This window comes from Oncorhynchus mykiss, chromosome 19, assembly GCF_057628025.1.
Source record: "Oncorhynchus mykiss isolate SJ-2025 chromosome 19, ASM5762802v1, whole genome shotgun sequence".
NCBI lineage: Eukaryota > Metazoa > Chordata > Actinopteri > Salmoniformes > Salmonidae > Oncorhynchus > Oncorhynchus mykiss.
In genome coordinates, this window is record NC_143040.1 from 49,464,481 (window position 1) to 49,480,555 (window position 16,075).

At 42.1% G+C, this 16,075-nt stretch overlaps 1 protein-coding gene across 2 annotated transcripts in view; it reads right to left on the reverse strand.

The window, feature by feature from the left end:
* The window catches only part of LOC110497835 (protein kinase C eta type), a 34,215-nt gene extending 25,959 nt beyond the window's left edge, over positions 1-8,256 (reverse strand). For both annotated transcript variants that reach the window (XR_016488966.1, XM_036954802.2), the window contains exon 1: positions 7,256-8,256. Coding sequence is in view for 1 of the 2 variants with exons in the window: in XM_036954802.2 (XP_036810697.2) it covers positions 7,256-7,606 (351 nt within the window). In the remaining variant the exon portion in view is untranslated. The remainder of the gene's footprint in view (positions 1-7,255) is intronic.
* Between the last annotated feature and the right edge of the window lie 7,819 nt (positions 8,257-16,075).

Consider the following 16,075-nt stretch of genomic DNA (forward strand, 5'->3'; position numbering starts at 1 on the left):
GTAAAATTGTGGGTCTTAGTGGAATCTTCCCTCCAGTGTTAAGGCTGTGAGTGGGGTGTGAGAGGAGTGGGTGGATGGCACATACTGTAAGGCTGAGCCGCAGGCCCATGAGACAACAGATATGACTGCATGCTTCTATTTTGAGCTGCTCTCTTGAGGTTAAAGCCTCATACTGCTACTTGTTTAGATAAAGAAACCTATCCACCCATGTGTGTATGTGTGTGTGTGTGTGTGTGTGTGTGTGTGTGTGTGTGTGTGTGAGCCCTTAGATCAAAGACACTGAAGTATTGTGTTTAATATGCAACATTGTACTGATTAGAGAGGAACACCGATGAGAAAGTGCTGTCCTTGGCTCTGAACCAAGAGAAGCTATAAAACAAGGGAGATGAGATGGGAAAAGACTTGGGAGCCTTTGAGCGTAAAGCAGACGGTGGGAAACCTTCAACAACAGTGGTGTGGGCGTGTGGAGGCCTGTGCCCTACTCTACACGTCATAGGTATAGGGCCCCAAGCACTTCATCTGAGAGTTAACGAAGCAAAACAAGTCTCAGTTCAGATCTTGAGCTGGAAGAAACGCACACCTGTTTAGGTTTTGGCCAGCGGAGTAGAGTACTTGAAAAAGAAAAGGAGAGCTGCACGCTCTAGGAGCTCAGATGCAATCATTTACTAACCAACACTTCCACAGCCAAGCTGTCTTCATCAGGGTATAATGACAAACACCGCGGGTCACGTCGCTATATCGGCAGTGAACACGTCACCCTGGTCTCACAGTTCAGATCTATCAGATGAGTATTTTCAAGGCTGCATCTCGTAAAAGAGTGAAGCCAGGCTGTGCACACATTTCTGCCAAACCTCACAGACACACCCACTGTACTTGACTCTGGCCTTCATTGGTTGGTTCCTGGTGGAAGCTTTACAAAAAAATCTAGCTCAGATTCTACTTTTCAAGAGGAGTGAGCTGTCTGTTAACAGCTTTTGGGCACCATGACACAGGTGAGTTTTTGAGTATGGCAGACCACTGTATTGCATGACCATGCGAGATAATAAGAAGGCCAGATAGCCACTGGAGGGCGTTGAGTCTCAAGGCGCACATACGTTACCAGATCGACCTGTCCCAGGCATGTACAAGTTCAGGTTACACACCAATCACATTTTTGTTTACTCCTCTAGGACCTGAAAGTAAACCAGATGAGCGAAACTGTTGCAGAGGGAAATTCTCTCTCCAGTGACAGACAAATTCCAAACCAGTAGTAGCCTACTATGGTATACAGAGGGTGTAACCTCGAAAGCAACACACATCAACCAAAGACAAACGTGGAGAGTAATACCAGCTCTTGATACCATCACATTAGCATCTGTATATGACATGCCCTAAGATAGGGTATTATCACACTTCAGCTTGTTTGTACATGCAAGTCACAGGAATTAGATTAGTTGTGGTTTCCAGCATACTTTACAATGCAATACTTCACATACTGCTACCGGGAGGCATAGTTAGCACGACAGAGGCATGTGTGGTTATTATTGTTATCTATCAACAATGACAAGCCACCGGGGTCTGACAACTTGGATGCAAAATTACTGAGGATAATAGCGGACAATATTGCAACTCCTATTTGCCATATCTTTAATTTAAGGCCTACTAGAAAGTGTGTGCCCTCAGGCCTGGAGGGAAGCAAAGGTCATTCTGCTACCTTAGAATAGTAAAGCCCCCTTTACTGGCTCTAACAGCCGACCAATCAGCCTGTTTCCAACCCGTAGTAAAGTTTTTGAAAAAAATTGTGTTTGACCAGATACAATGCTATTTTACAGTAAACAAATTTACAACAGACTTTCAGCATGCTTATAGGGAAGGACATTCAACAAGTACAGAACTTACACAAATGACTGATGAATGGCTGAAAGAAATTGATTATAAAAATATTGTGGGGACTGTTTGTTAGACTTCAGTGCAGCTTTTGACATTATCGATCATCGTCTGCTGCTGGAAAAACGTATGTGTTATGGCTTTACACCCCCTGCTATATTGTGGATAAAGAGTTACCTGTCTAACAGAACACAGAGGGTGTTCTTTAATGGAAACCTCGCCAACATAATCCATTTAGAATCAGGATTTCCCCAGGGCAGCTATCTAGGCCCCTTACTTTTTTCAATATTTACTAACCACATGCCACTGGCTTTGAGACAGTGTCTATGTATGCAGATGACTCAACACTATACACGTCAGCTACTACAGTGACTGAAATGACTGCAACACGTAAGAGCTGCAGTTAAATTCAGAATGGGTGGCATGGAATAAGTTAGTCCTAAATATTTCAAAAACTAAAAGCATTGTATTTGGGACAAATCATCCACGAAACGCTGTACTTCAACTAAAATCTTGTAATGAATAATGTGGAAATTTAGCAAGTTAAGATGACTTAACTGCTTGGAGTAATCCTGAATTGTAAATTGTCATGGTCAAAACATATTGATACAACAGTAGCTAAGATGGGGAGAAGTCTGTCCATAATAAAGCGCTGATCTGCCTTCTTAACAACACTATCAACAAAGCAGGCACGACAGGCCCTAGTTGTGTCACACCTGGACTACTGTTCAGTCGTGTCGTCATGTGCAATTGGCTCGGAACAGGGCAGCACGGATGACCCTTAAATGTAGACGGGGAGCTAACAACGATATGCATGTCAATCTCTTGACTTCATCACTAGTTGTTTTTGTAAGAAGCGTTGACAAGCTGAATGCACTGAGGTGTCTGTTTAAACTACTAGCACACAGCTTGGACAGCCATGCATACCCCACAAGACATGCCACCAGAGGTCTCTTCACAATCCCCAAGTCAAGAACAGACTATGGGAGGTGCACTTTACAACATACAGCCATGACTGCATGGAACTCTATTCCACATCAGGTAACTCATGTAAGCAGTAGAATCAGATGTAAAAACAGACAAAAACATCTTATGGAACAGCGGGGACTGAAGAGACACACACACACACAGGTACAGACACACACATAGAACACGCACTCTACACAAACATACATTGTAATATTGTTCTATGGCGGTATTATACATGTTGTATTGTAGATATGTGGTGGTGTAATAACGTTATATGTTGTCCTGTTTTATCTTTTGTTTTATGTGTAATGTAAGTGACTTAATGTGTCTGGACCCCAGGAAGAGTAGCTGCTGCCTTGGCAACAGATGATGGGGATCCCTAATAAATACAAATACCTCTTGGTGATGTCACCTTTGACTTTCTGACAGGCTTAAGTTAAATACACAGAGGTATCCACCAAGATGCCACCTATAACGAGCTGCTGAAGATTCTTATGGGAAATGGAGACTATGGGATCTGCATGCCTTGGATATCACTTGCCCTGTACAGAAAGGACTGGAAAAGGAATGGCAGAATGAGTGTAAACGATGCAGGTCGACAAGAAGAATATTGTGTTCCATGGGTCCTGGCATCAGTTTATCAACATACAGTACATTATGGAATGTGTATGGGGCTTTTCTATAAACTAGGGTACCAGTGAAGATTTCCTACACTGAATAACTTGTTACAACTGTTGATAAGTCACTGATAATAATCTGCCAACCTTTTTCATGTAATTACATTAAGATATAAGGGGGATCATAGCCATGGTCAATAAAATTCACAAGTTTTTTAACCCTTTATCGTGGTTGGTGTCTTGACGAACTTGTCCAAAATCATGTGACATAAAACATGACCTTTTCTGTCCTTGCATTTACGGCATGTAAGTTGTTATATCATATTAAGCATTAATCAGTTAAATAAGACATTCATCTTGAACCCCTAAGAATCCTGGATCTCCCTTTCAGACAGATCTTAGAAATGCAGTGCAGCTATGTTACATTTACATCTATTATTGGGTGCAAAGAGTTTACAGGCACACAAATCGAAAATAATGTAGGCTATACATTTCAAAATGGAATGCTTCTAGCCAAAAGAGTCACCTTATCTTAATACTTAAAACCTAAACTGATACTGTCATTGACGTGGTTCTTCAATAATTATGCAAAATACTTGTTGGAGGAACATTTGGTGTGCAGCTGATTAGTTAAGCCATGAGATTTGCACACATCATCATCTGATCCAGGAAGGAATTTTCCAATTGAGAGTCAAGTGATGAACAGCTGTTGTGATGGTGCATGCGATGAAACAACAGCCCAAGTGCTGGAAAAAAAAGGTGTTTCTGAGGAATGTCCAGAATATGCTGTGGAAGACAGTTGTGCCTTATACCACATTGGATCTAATATCCTTAGCAACTGACATTGATCCTCTGTTGTTGTCTGCTTGATTAACAGTAGCGACTTCTTAGATTTAAAAGAAAAAGCATCAGGCTATACTTATGAGTTCATGTTTTTCAGTCAGCTTCATATGTTGTTGTGCCTCGGATTGGACACCAAGTCTACTGCTTGCACCCAACGCTATTCCTATTCATTATTCTGGATATAATGACAACAAATGACGTAGCCTAGTGGGCTTCTTCACAACATGATCTGGTAATGAAATAACATGACAAATACATTTTGGTTTCCATGTTACACCTGCAATTTGCAAGGAGCTTGAAGTAGGCTAAGCTACTGTACTTTAACTTGAATTCGGAGCTCAGAAATTCAAGTAGGCTACTGGAATAGGCCTACCTTGAAAAATCAGACATTTCCTCAATATGGTGCTTGAAAAGTTATTGTAATTACTGGTCGCTTATATTGATCTGTGAAATTTTTTTTTGAACCGTTTATATGAGAGAAATGAGGCCACTTTCATTTGTTTCTCACCGGTTCATTTGAAGGGTGTTGGGCTTCTCCGCTGTGGTAAAACCACGTGTGGTTATTATGACGACATCTAATGTTGGCTTCGAGTTGGCATTCCATATAAATAGGGGAACTGTTTTTTTGGGGAACTGGTATTGGGGCACTTTCTCATTATAAAAACAGCGATGGTGAGGTTAAGGCTACCACTATCCATGGCCTGCGTCAGCCACATAGGCTACAGTCAGGCAATGTCCACATTATTCTCACATATTTTAGAATGCAATAATAATTTGAGTATCAATACATTGGCAAGGTTTTTAAAAAGCATTCTTAAAGTGGTAATGGCCTATTATTTTTTTTACACTCTGCATTTTTTTTTTTGGGGGGGGGGGGGGTGTTAGGTTCTGTATTAGGCCCTATATGTACAATTATATAAATTATTAAGTGCTTGAAAAGTCCCTGAATTTGAATTGCCAATGTCTACATGAACTCTGCTTAAACAATGTGTACAGTCGTGGCCAAAAGTTTTGAGAATGACACAAATATTAATTTTCACAGTCTGCTGCCTCAGTTTGTATGATGGCAATTTGCATATACTCCAGAATGTTATGAAGAGTGATCAGATGAATTGCAATTAATTGCAAAGTCCCTCTTTGCCATGCAAATGAACTGAATCCCCCCTCCCCCCAAAATGTCCATGCATTTCAGCCCTTCCACAAAAGGACCAGCTGACATCATGTCAGTGATTCTCTCATTAACACAGGTGTGAGTGTTTTGACGAGGACAAGGCTGGAGATCACTCTGTCAAGCTGATTGAGTTTGAATAACAGACTGGAAGCTTCAAACTGAGGGTGGTGCTTGGAATCATTGTTCTTCCTCTGTCAACCATGGTTACATGTACGGAAACACGTGCCGTCATCATTGCATTGCACAAAAAGGGCTTCAAAGGCAAGGATATTGCTGCCAGTAGGATTGCACCTAAATCAACCATTTATCGGCTCATCAAGAACTTCAAGGAGAGCGGTTCAATTGTTGTGAAGAAGGCTTCAGGGCGCCCAAGAAAGTCCAGCAAGCGCCAGGACCGTCTCCTAAAGTTGATTCAGCTGCAGGATCGGGGCACCACCAGTACAGAGCTTGCTCAGGAATGGCAGCAGGCAGGTGTGAGTGCATCTGCACGCACAGTGAGGCGAAGACTTTTGGAGGATGGCCTGGTGTCAAGAAGGGCAGCAAAGAAGCCACTTCTCTCCAGGAAAAACATCAGGGTCAGACTGATATTCTGCAAAGGGTACAGGGATTGGACTGCTGAGGACTGGGGTAAAGTCATTTTCTCTGATGAATCCCCTTTCTGATTGTTTGGGGCATCCGGCAAAAGGTTGTCCGAATAAGACAAGGTGAGCGCTACCATCGGTCCTGTGTCATGCCAACAGTAAAGCATCCTGAGACCATTCATGTGTGGGTTGCTTCTCAGTCAAGGGAGCTCACTCACAATTTTGCCTAAGAACACAGCCATGAATAAAGAATGGTAGCAACACATCCTCCGAGAGCAACTTCTCCCAACCATCCAGGAACAGTTTGGTGACAAACAATGCCTTTTTCAGCATGATGGAGCACCTTGCCATAAGGCAAAAGTGATAACTAAGTGGCTCAGGGAACAAAACATAGATATTTTGGGTCCATGGCCCAATGGCCAGGAAACTCCCCAGACCTTAATCCCATTGAGAACTTGTGGTCAATTCTCAAGAGGCGGGTGGACAAACAAAACCCCACAAATTCTGACAAACTCCAAGCATTGATTATGAAAGAATGGGCTGCCATCAGTCAGGATGTGGCCCAGAAGTTAATTGACAGCATGCCAGGGCGGATTGCAGAGGTCTTGAAAAAGAAGGGTCAACACTGCAAATAATTGACTCTTTGCATCAACTTCATGTAATTGTCAATAAAAGCCTTTGACACTTATGAAATGCTTGTAATTATACTTCAGTATTCCATAGTAACATCTGACAAAAATATCTAAAGACACTGAAAGCAGCACATTTTGTGGAAATTAACATTTGTGTCATTCTCAAAACTTTTGGCCACGGCTGTAGTACTAGGCCTATCTTGTTGTATAAGTGGAGTTACGGGCCAATTTGTAGATATATTCACTTTTATTCCTCTAAGTACACATGTGGAACTGCATGAAAATCATTTTTATTTCAAACTATTTAGAAATGTTGTGACATTTGGACCAATTATTTACGGGAATACCTGTATATGCAAATCCGCAAAAGTTCCAAGGGAACTACTAAAGAGTAAAAAAAAAGCATGATCAGTGTATTTCGACTCCCTTTAATGACTGTATGTGTCTTACAGTCTGACTATATTAATTAAGCTTTTATCCCGAATTGCCAAGAGGATAAAAGTGTGTCAGGCAAGCATGTCAACCACATCCCTATCCATCCTCACAGTGCCAACTGCCCAGGACTTAGCTACTCACCCATCCTTCAAAAGTCTCTTCTGTGTTCAAGGTTTTCATCAGGTCCTCAAATTGAAATGTGCAGTTAGCAACAAAATCGTCATACCCTATGGGCGCATCGTGAAATACAGCCAACTCTATATGCTTGCCGTCGTTGACATTGAGGCAGAACTCTTCGTTGTAAGTTGGCATGTTGGTTTTCTGCTTTGTATGCGTCTGTCCAATTTTGTACTCATCCACCTTTATCACAATGTAAGGGTCCAAAGTGGGAGCTGTTTTGTTGAACATTGTAGAATGGCGAAGGGAAAAAGTAGTTGGTTTGAGGTCCAACGCCTCACCAATTCTAACCTTTAGATACCCGTTAAACTTCATGATATTGTTCCTCTAAAGAAAAAAGTAAAAACAATATAAACTTAACTAAAATTAAAAATACGCTATGGATTTAACATGCATGCAAAGCATTCTTATTTGCTGATATAATTTCTAAAGAATATACATCAATATCGTTGACTGAATTGGAGTCCAATGTTGCGTCCTAAAGCGATTCAAACGCGTTGCTCTTGTCATTTGCCATCTTCAGGTGATGCGTTCTCACAGTGCTCTTGACCCTTGGTCCTGAGCACTTTCCTGGTCAAATGTGTGTCTTTGCCTTCCGAAACACCCCAGCTGAAGTGAACTAAAACAGAAAGCTCGCACGTCCTGAAGAACGACCTTCTTCAAAGAAGATCTTCAAAGAAGTTCCGTAAAAAGGAAGTAGCCTACCAGAAGTAGCAACAATGATTTCCCTGTAAAGTTTCTTCTTTCTCAATGTGTTTACATTTTGTTCTGACAAATTTGATTGCTACCTGCATGCAACTGTAAAAGGTCTTGCCAGTATGTTAGATATTGTAGTCTCCTCGGTTACTGTCAAGGATTAATATAATACTGTTAGAAAGTACATTACGACTATAACTACCATGGTGCACCGCTGTGCTTAGGGTTGCCTCAAAGCATGCAGGTATCAAAATGACTCACCTGTCCTCAGCAGATACAGTGCCTTCAGAAAGTATTCATACCCATTGACTTATTCCACATTTTGTTGTTACATCCTGAATTCAACATTTATTAAATGTATTATTTTTTCTCTCCCATCCATCTAGACACAATACCCCATAATGAGAAAGTGAAAACATGTTTTTAGAAATGTTTGCAAATGTATTAAATTACACCCCTGATTAATGTTAGAATCATCGTTGGCAGCGAGTCTTTCTGGGTAACGTTAAGTCCAAACATAACGCTTTGTATTCATGACATAAAGTTCATTTATTAGATTTTTTTTTTCTCAGTTTTGCGTTAGTGCGGTATTGCAAACAGGATGTTTGTTTTGCAATATTTTTATTCTGTACAGACTTCCTTCTTTTCACTCTGTCATTTAGGTTAGTATTGTGGAGTAACTACGTTGTTGATCCATCTTCAGTTTTCTCTTATCACAGCCATTAAACTCTGTAGCTATTTTAAAGTCGCAATTGGCCTCATGGTGAAACGGATATTCAATTATCTGTTTATTTTGTATTTTTACCCATCTACCAAAAACGTCCCAAGTCTTTGTGGTTGAACCTGTGTTTGAAATTCACTGCTTGACTGAGGGACCTTACATAAATGGTATGTTTGGCGAACAGAGATGAGGTAGTCTTTCAAAAATCATGTTAAACACTCATTGCATACATTAGCTTTTAATTTAATTAATTTGTAATAATTTCGAAAAACATAATTCCACTTTGACATTATTGGTTATTGTCTGTAGGCCAGTGACACAAAATCTCAATTTAATTCATTTTAAATTCAGGCTGTAACAATAAATGTGGAATACTTTCTGAAGGCACTGTAAATAAATAATCAAATAGCACCCTCTTGTGATGAACAGAGAGTGTGAATAACTCGAGCTACACATTCTTAAACTTCACACTTAGCTTGCAGGCTCCATTCTGAGTATTTAGCTATCTAGTCTCAGTAGTTCATCCCTGAGGTCTTTTGTACAGTTCTTGTGTGAGAAAAATCTTAGCTCACCTGGCACAGCTGTGAAGATCTAAACGCACATGGCCATGAGCTGCAAGACATAGGAGAAACAACGGGGCTTTTAATGTGAATTAAAAGGATGGGAGATGTGGAGTTGATTTATGCTGAGTTCTAATAATGAAAAGGCATGAGAGTTTTCTTCTGAGAGCCTCAGAGGACCTATAACCTATAAAAGTCACCAGCAACCACAAATTATGACCTTGAAACTCATGTATTGGTCCTAACTCCCCTCCAGTCTTAACCCTACTTGCACCCTCTGTCTCTGAATATCTTCATCTGACACACTCACTCTCCCTCTGCCCTCATTTCCAAACTCCCTTGACCCCACTCTCTGTGGGTCTCCATTTTTTTCACATTCGGTGCAAACTGTCATTCTTTTCTCTCTCTTGTTCTCTCTATTTCTCTCCCCTCTGTCTATCTCTCTCTATGTGGTGTGTTTTAGGGGAGTTTAGTCCATCCATAAATGTCATGATCAAAGTCTGGTTGTTATTAGTGTTAGACATGACCTCTCACCCTTCTCTGCCAAATGTCAGCGCCCCACATCTCTCTCTTTCAGCTGCTTCAAATAAAGAGGCCACATCCCAGGGAAGAGAGATGGTCGTAAAAGACAAAGCTTTTAACACGGCTCTTACACATCTCAGGGATAAAGGCTGTCATAAACAACAGCTTTACCTGCCCTTATAAAAAGAGGAGAGTGATGAGATAAAAGTGACAGATAGGATAGTGTGGGTTCATCTGTTTCACAATGATCACCACAGAATGACTAACCTGAATACAGATGTATTTGTATATTGTAGGTGTCAGTGTGTTCAGTCAGACATAAAAACATTACAGAGAGAGATATGTCTTCATTTTTTTTATTTAACCTTTATTTAACCAGGCAAGTCAGTTAAGAACATATTCTTATTTACAATGACGGCCTACACCAGCCAAACCCGGACAACACTGAGCCAATTGTGCGCCACCCTATAGAACTCCCAATCACGGTCGGTTGTGATACAGCCTGGATTCGAACTAGGGTGTCTGTAGTGAAGCCTTAAGCACTGAGATGCAGTGCCTTGCCCCACTCAAGAGTTCGTTGAAATGGCATTCAGGGACAAAAATGTGCCAATACATCATGGTGGTCTTTAACAACCCCTTGTGAAAATTTTCATTTCAGGTATTCACATTCAATTCATCCATTGTCTGTGAGTAACCATTCCTCACTTTCATTATTTCCATGAAATATTGGTTTTCATTGCATGGTTTGTAGAGCATTACACCTTACTGTCCAGCAGAGGGCAGGCTAAGACGGCTGTTGAACTCAAGTGTTGATTTGATAGCCATCTTCCTCTGTTTCACTGGTGCCATCCATGGCAGGCATTTTTACGATCATGGAGGATGATTTGTTTGGTCTCCCTGTTTTCCCAACTGTTCCTGTCTCTCTCGCTCCCCCCTACTTTTCATCCATTTATACACTCTCCTCTCTACAGCTGTTGCCTAACCCAAATCAAGAGTTATCACACACTACAGACATGTGAACTCAAACGCATGTTCTGGTGTGTACTCCACAAACACACAAAAACGGCATGTTAACGTTCTTGTACACATTAACAGAGAAGCAGCTACCACAACTCAGCTGTATCACTGTGTAGGGTATTCATTGGAATGACTAAAGTAACTGCCACCTGTAGTGCTTCCACATTTCCCTTCACCGTCCACAGATTTCCACTTCTGTAACCCGGGACAGCTCTATTCTCTGGCTCCCTGCCCAGGTACACTCTATAGCTGCAGCTAATGAACCATAGCATTGGTGCTAAACAAGACAACAGGGAATATGGGTAATATGGGCCAGGTATGGTGAGCTCCATTCCCAGCCCTCTGTATGTGAGTGTTGACCCCAGTAAGGAAAGGCCCAAGGGGCTAGAATACAAACACCATGCCTCCCACATCAACCCCCTCAGCCCGAACCCAATTACCTCCATCACTTATAGGGGCATTGCCTCAACACCATACCCCATCAGCCCCCTCATGTTTGATAAGACTAGAGAGAACTGAAGTCCTGAATACAGAATCAAATGTTATGTCACATGTTTTGTAAACAAGAGATGGAGACTAACAGTGAAATGCTTACCGATCATTTTCCAACAATGCAGAGGTTTATTTTACATGTTTTCATTTAACCTTTATTTAACTAGGAAAGTCAGTTAAGAGTTAAGAGTTAAAGATAGTTTTTTAAAAATATAATAGAAAGTGGTACGAGGAATAAGTACACAGTGAATAACAATAAGTGAAATTAACATGGCTATATACAGTACAAGGAGTACCGGTACCAAGTTGATGTGCAGGGGTGCGAGGTGATTGAGGTAGCTATGTACACATAGGTAGGGGTAAAGTGACTAGGAAACAGGATAGATAATAGACTGAGCTGTAATAGCATTGTATGTGGAGCAGTAGCTTATGTGGTGTGTGTGTGTGGCGTCAAATGTATGTGTGCGCATGTTGTGTGTGTGGGCGTATGTAGTGTGTGTTTGTGTGTGTGTGTTGGGGTGTAAGTATGTGTGAGAACCAGGCCAAATGAGCTGATATGTAATCCACCATCAGTGTCACTCTTTCCTATTCACCTCTTAGTTTGCTTCTTCACCTGCAAAATAAAACAAGCAGTCCTTTAGATGAAATGAGGGGAGAACCAACATGCCATAAATCAGTCGTAAAAGCTGATTTGGTGCTAAGTGTTCCTTTATTTACATGTGCATATTTCATACCAGCACTCTGCCACTGGGAAACGTGACACCTTCATATTTGCAGGTTTAGAATGGATGGAGAGAGACAGAGAAAGTTTGTCCCAATCAGGGTGCATTTGACTTCACTATCCTACTTTATCATTCCTTCCACCCTTTTTGGAGTAGGGTCAGAGAGCGAGTTCTGTGTTTCCTATTTCAGGTTTAATATGGGGAGACATGCAGACTGTGTGTGAATAGTACTATAGTAGATGTAATAAGATAAGTTATGGGGGTGAGAGAAGACAGGATATGGAAATCTAGACTGGTAGACAGAGAGATGTAGAGGAAGGGAAGGAAGGAGAAAGCGAGAGTGAGAGAGAATGAGGTTGTGAAAAGCAGAAGAATGTGTGAATGTGAGACTGGGCCGTCCTGTGTGGGACAGCAGAGTGGAGCGGGGGAGTGGGGTTCTATGTCACAGCTCCTCCTGGGTAATTGGCTCCAGATGCGGGGTAGCGTGGCCTCTGCGCCAGCGAGGCGTCATAGCAGCATTAAGGGCTCAGCGTAGGGCTGAGGGGATCGGGGGGGAGAGGCGTGCACCCCCCCTTCCCAAAAACAGAGTCTGCTCAAATCCCCATACTGTGCTGCTGACCATTGCGCCCCCCTTCCTAGCCGATCTCCCCCACCTCCCCGTCTAAATCAGCTATGAGCTGTTGGAGGCCAACACTCTGCTCTAAATGTAGTAAACAAATCATTGTGCTCTCCTGCTCTAGTGTTTCTGTGGAGTTATATGGAATTATCTTCTTAAACTATAGTACGCACTACACATTCCCTAGCGGGAGTTTGTGTGTTTGTCACTATGGAGACCGCATTGTTTGAATCAGTTTATCCTACGTTATTGTGCTGCTATTGTGTCAACCAAAACTGCAGTGAGAAAGAGAAAAGTGATCAACATGGAACTTAATTCTACTGCCAAGGCTTCAAAGACATGCTGTTGACATTTGGTTGGCGTTAAGCGGTGAACTCAGCATTGTCTATCTGTTTCAGTGATTGATAAAGCACTTGAAAGGACAAATAGGGGAAGTGTACTTTATCGAGCAGAGCCCTGACATCTAGTGGTGAAGGCCCTGCTACATTCTAGTCAGTATAATAAGGATGAAGACCACTACACAGAGCCCTTCAACCACAACAGCCACAAAGAAAATGACAATTGCAGAAGATTGCTGTGTGATTGGTGTGTTTTCAAGCTCTTTACGCAAGACACTGCCTGTTGCACTGTGAGAAAATAATGTTGGCTTCTTTCAGCTTTACCTTCTTCCATGTAGGCTTTTGTGATCAGCGTATGTCACTCACTTAACAAAGAGGTAGTTTTGAAAAGCTCTGTGGCCATGAATCTTCCATAAATTACACCGCAGGAGCCTGCTGCCAAACTCACATACACAGTTAACTGAAAGTGCTAATTCTTCACCCTATAGTGTGTGTGCGCGTATAGGTGTGTGTATACTGTATGTGTGTGAAGTGCACATGTGTGCGGGTGCATGTGTGAAGTGATTAATATGACTGGAGTGGTGTGAATGAGGGGACATCTGTGGTGTTAAAAGTCCTCAGAGTGAGGAATGTTCTTAGTGTGACGTGAAAAGCATGGCTAGTGATAGACCATGTAAATCGATTGGGGTTAAAGAAGTGGTCTGTGGGATGGAAAGGAGCAAGGAGTGGTTAGAGGGAGCAGGCTGACATAGTGACGATGAAAAAACCCTTCATATCTGTTGGCACGGTCACATAACATTATGTACAGATCTATTATAGTATTTACAAGTGGATTCCGATTGCTCTCATGTCTGCACGACATTCCCCAACCATAATGTTCAAATAGAGAAAAACATCTCACATGGCCACTAGGAAAAAGTTTAATACTAAAACATATTACAAGACTCCCTCTCAGCGCTGACTTTGAATAGGTTGTTCAGGTTGTAATGGTAAACAGTAAGCAGATGTTTTACAGGCCTTGGATCTGCTACAGTGCCAGATGGCGCCTGTACTGAGCCTATACTGATGGCTCCTCATCTGTTGCACAGGACCAGGAAGTGGGGCACTCAAGAAGAGGTTCTGCTCTCTCTCATGGCCACGCTCTCAGAGCCAACCACTGATCATCCTGGCTGCTACCACACACCCAGTTACACCAGGACCACCTGAGGAAACTTGGGACTGTCTGTCCATTCATCTGTCTGGCCAGGCAGGACCGGTCTCTTCCTACTGGGAGGACTAGAGGCCATTATACTGTGTCCCTGTGGGCTTACCCTGTATCGTGACTCAGTTCTGGGAATAGGAATTCACTGAACGGGAGTACACAGAACAGTTCTGTGAGAACAGAACAGACTTGAGAATATATTTTAATAAGATGTGTGCACACACACAAACAGAAGGGTCAATGTAGGGACATTGAATAAAAACTGGTGGTGGTACCCCGCGTCCTGATCAACAACAGAAAACAATTTAAGAATCCAACCGACACCTCTAAGAATAATATGAGAGCTGTGGCTGCCAGCGGGGGTTTAATTTAAGCCCAGTGTCCCCTCCCCACTCCATCTTTCCTCCCTGGGAGATGGTGTTGTCATTCTGCTGGACACAGGCCCAGGGTGGGAACTAGTTTGGCAAAACAATAAAACACTCCCTCCCTCTGCTGAGGACACATGCCCCTGGTCTACATTAACATACAGCTCCAACTCAGGGAAAAGCAAGGAGAAAACTCCTGCATTTGGTTACATCTCTCTTCCGTAGTTTACGTAAACGAAGCACGCCATGTCAACAAGCAGTGGTAGAGATGTGGAGTTAAGTTGTCAAACACTAGATGGTGCAATGATTGAAGAATATTGGTAGCTTACGGTATACTGGTTTTCTTGGGAACATAAGACACGGCCATCAGTGTAGTGATGTTCCTGATTATCACCATTTCAGTGGAAACCTGTGTGCTGACCAACCGACAACAGTGATGACAGATAGCTATAATCTATAACACTCCATATCTGTTACTGGTTAACAAACCTGTGTCTTTGCTGAAATGCTTTTCAGAGAAGCCTCTTTGCAACCTAAATCATCGGAGGGAAATCACACAAGCAGACAAATTATTACTTTTCTGTTTGGATGTCACACATCTGTGTAGTTATGGGCAAGATGAGAGCAGAGGTGTCATGCCCATAGGGGGCACGTGCCCCCTCAGATTTTCCTGTTTTTAAAATGTTCAGATGTAATATGAATGACATTTTTTAAGCCCACGTTTTATCAGAATTATATATAAAAAGATCTGTCAGCAGTATTTTGAGGGGGGGGGGGGGGGGGTGCACACAGACTAGAGCAGGCAAGGAGTATCCCCCTGGAGCAAAGATATGCTTGGCAGGACACTAGATACTCTAGTGTGTGCAGACAGTATCATCAGTGGAGGAGGCAAGGGAGTGTAGAGTGGCACACGTGCTGTAGCGTTTGATTTCATTTTAGCTACCGGTGATGGGCAGGACTCACAGGAGGTACAGTTGAAGTCAGAAGTTTACATACACTTCAGCCAAATACATTTAAACTCAGTTTTTCACAATTCCTGACATTTAATCCCAGTAAAAATTCCCTGTATTAGGCCAGTTAGGATCACCACTGTATATTAAGAATGTGAAATGTCAGAATAATCGTAGAGAGAATTATTTATTTCAGCTTTCATCATATTCCCAGTGGGTCAGAAGATTACATACACCCAATTAGTATTTGGTAGCATTGCCTTTAAAATTGTTTAAAACTTGGGTCAAACGTTTAGGGTAGTCTTCCACAAGCTTCCCACAATAAGTTGGGTGACTTTTGGCCCATTCCTCCAGACAGAGCTGGTGTAACTGAGTCAGGTTTGTAGGCCTCCTTGCTCGCACACGCTTTTTCAGCTCTGCCCACACATTTTCTATAGGATTGAGGTCAGGGAAGTACACTTTGGAAGTCTACTTTGGAAGTACACTTGGGGTCATTGTCCATTTGGAAGACCCATTTGCGACCAAGCTTTAACTTCCTGACTGATGTCTTGAGATGTTGCTTCAATATATCCACATAATTTTCT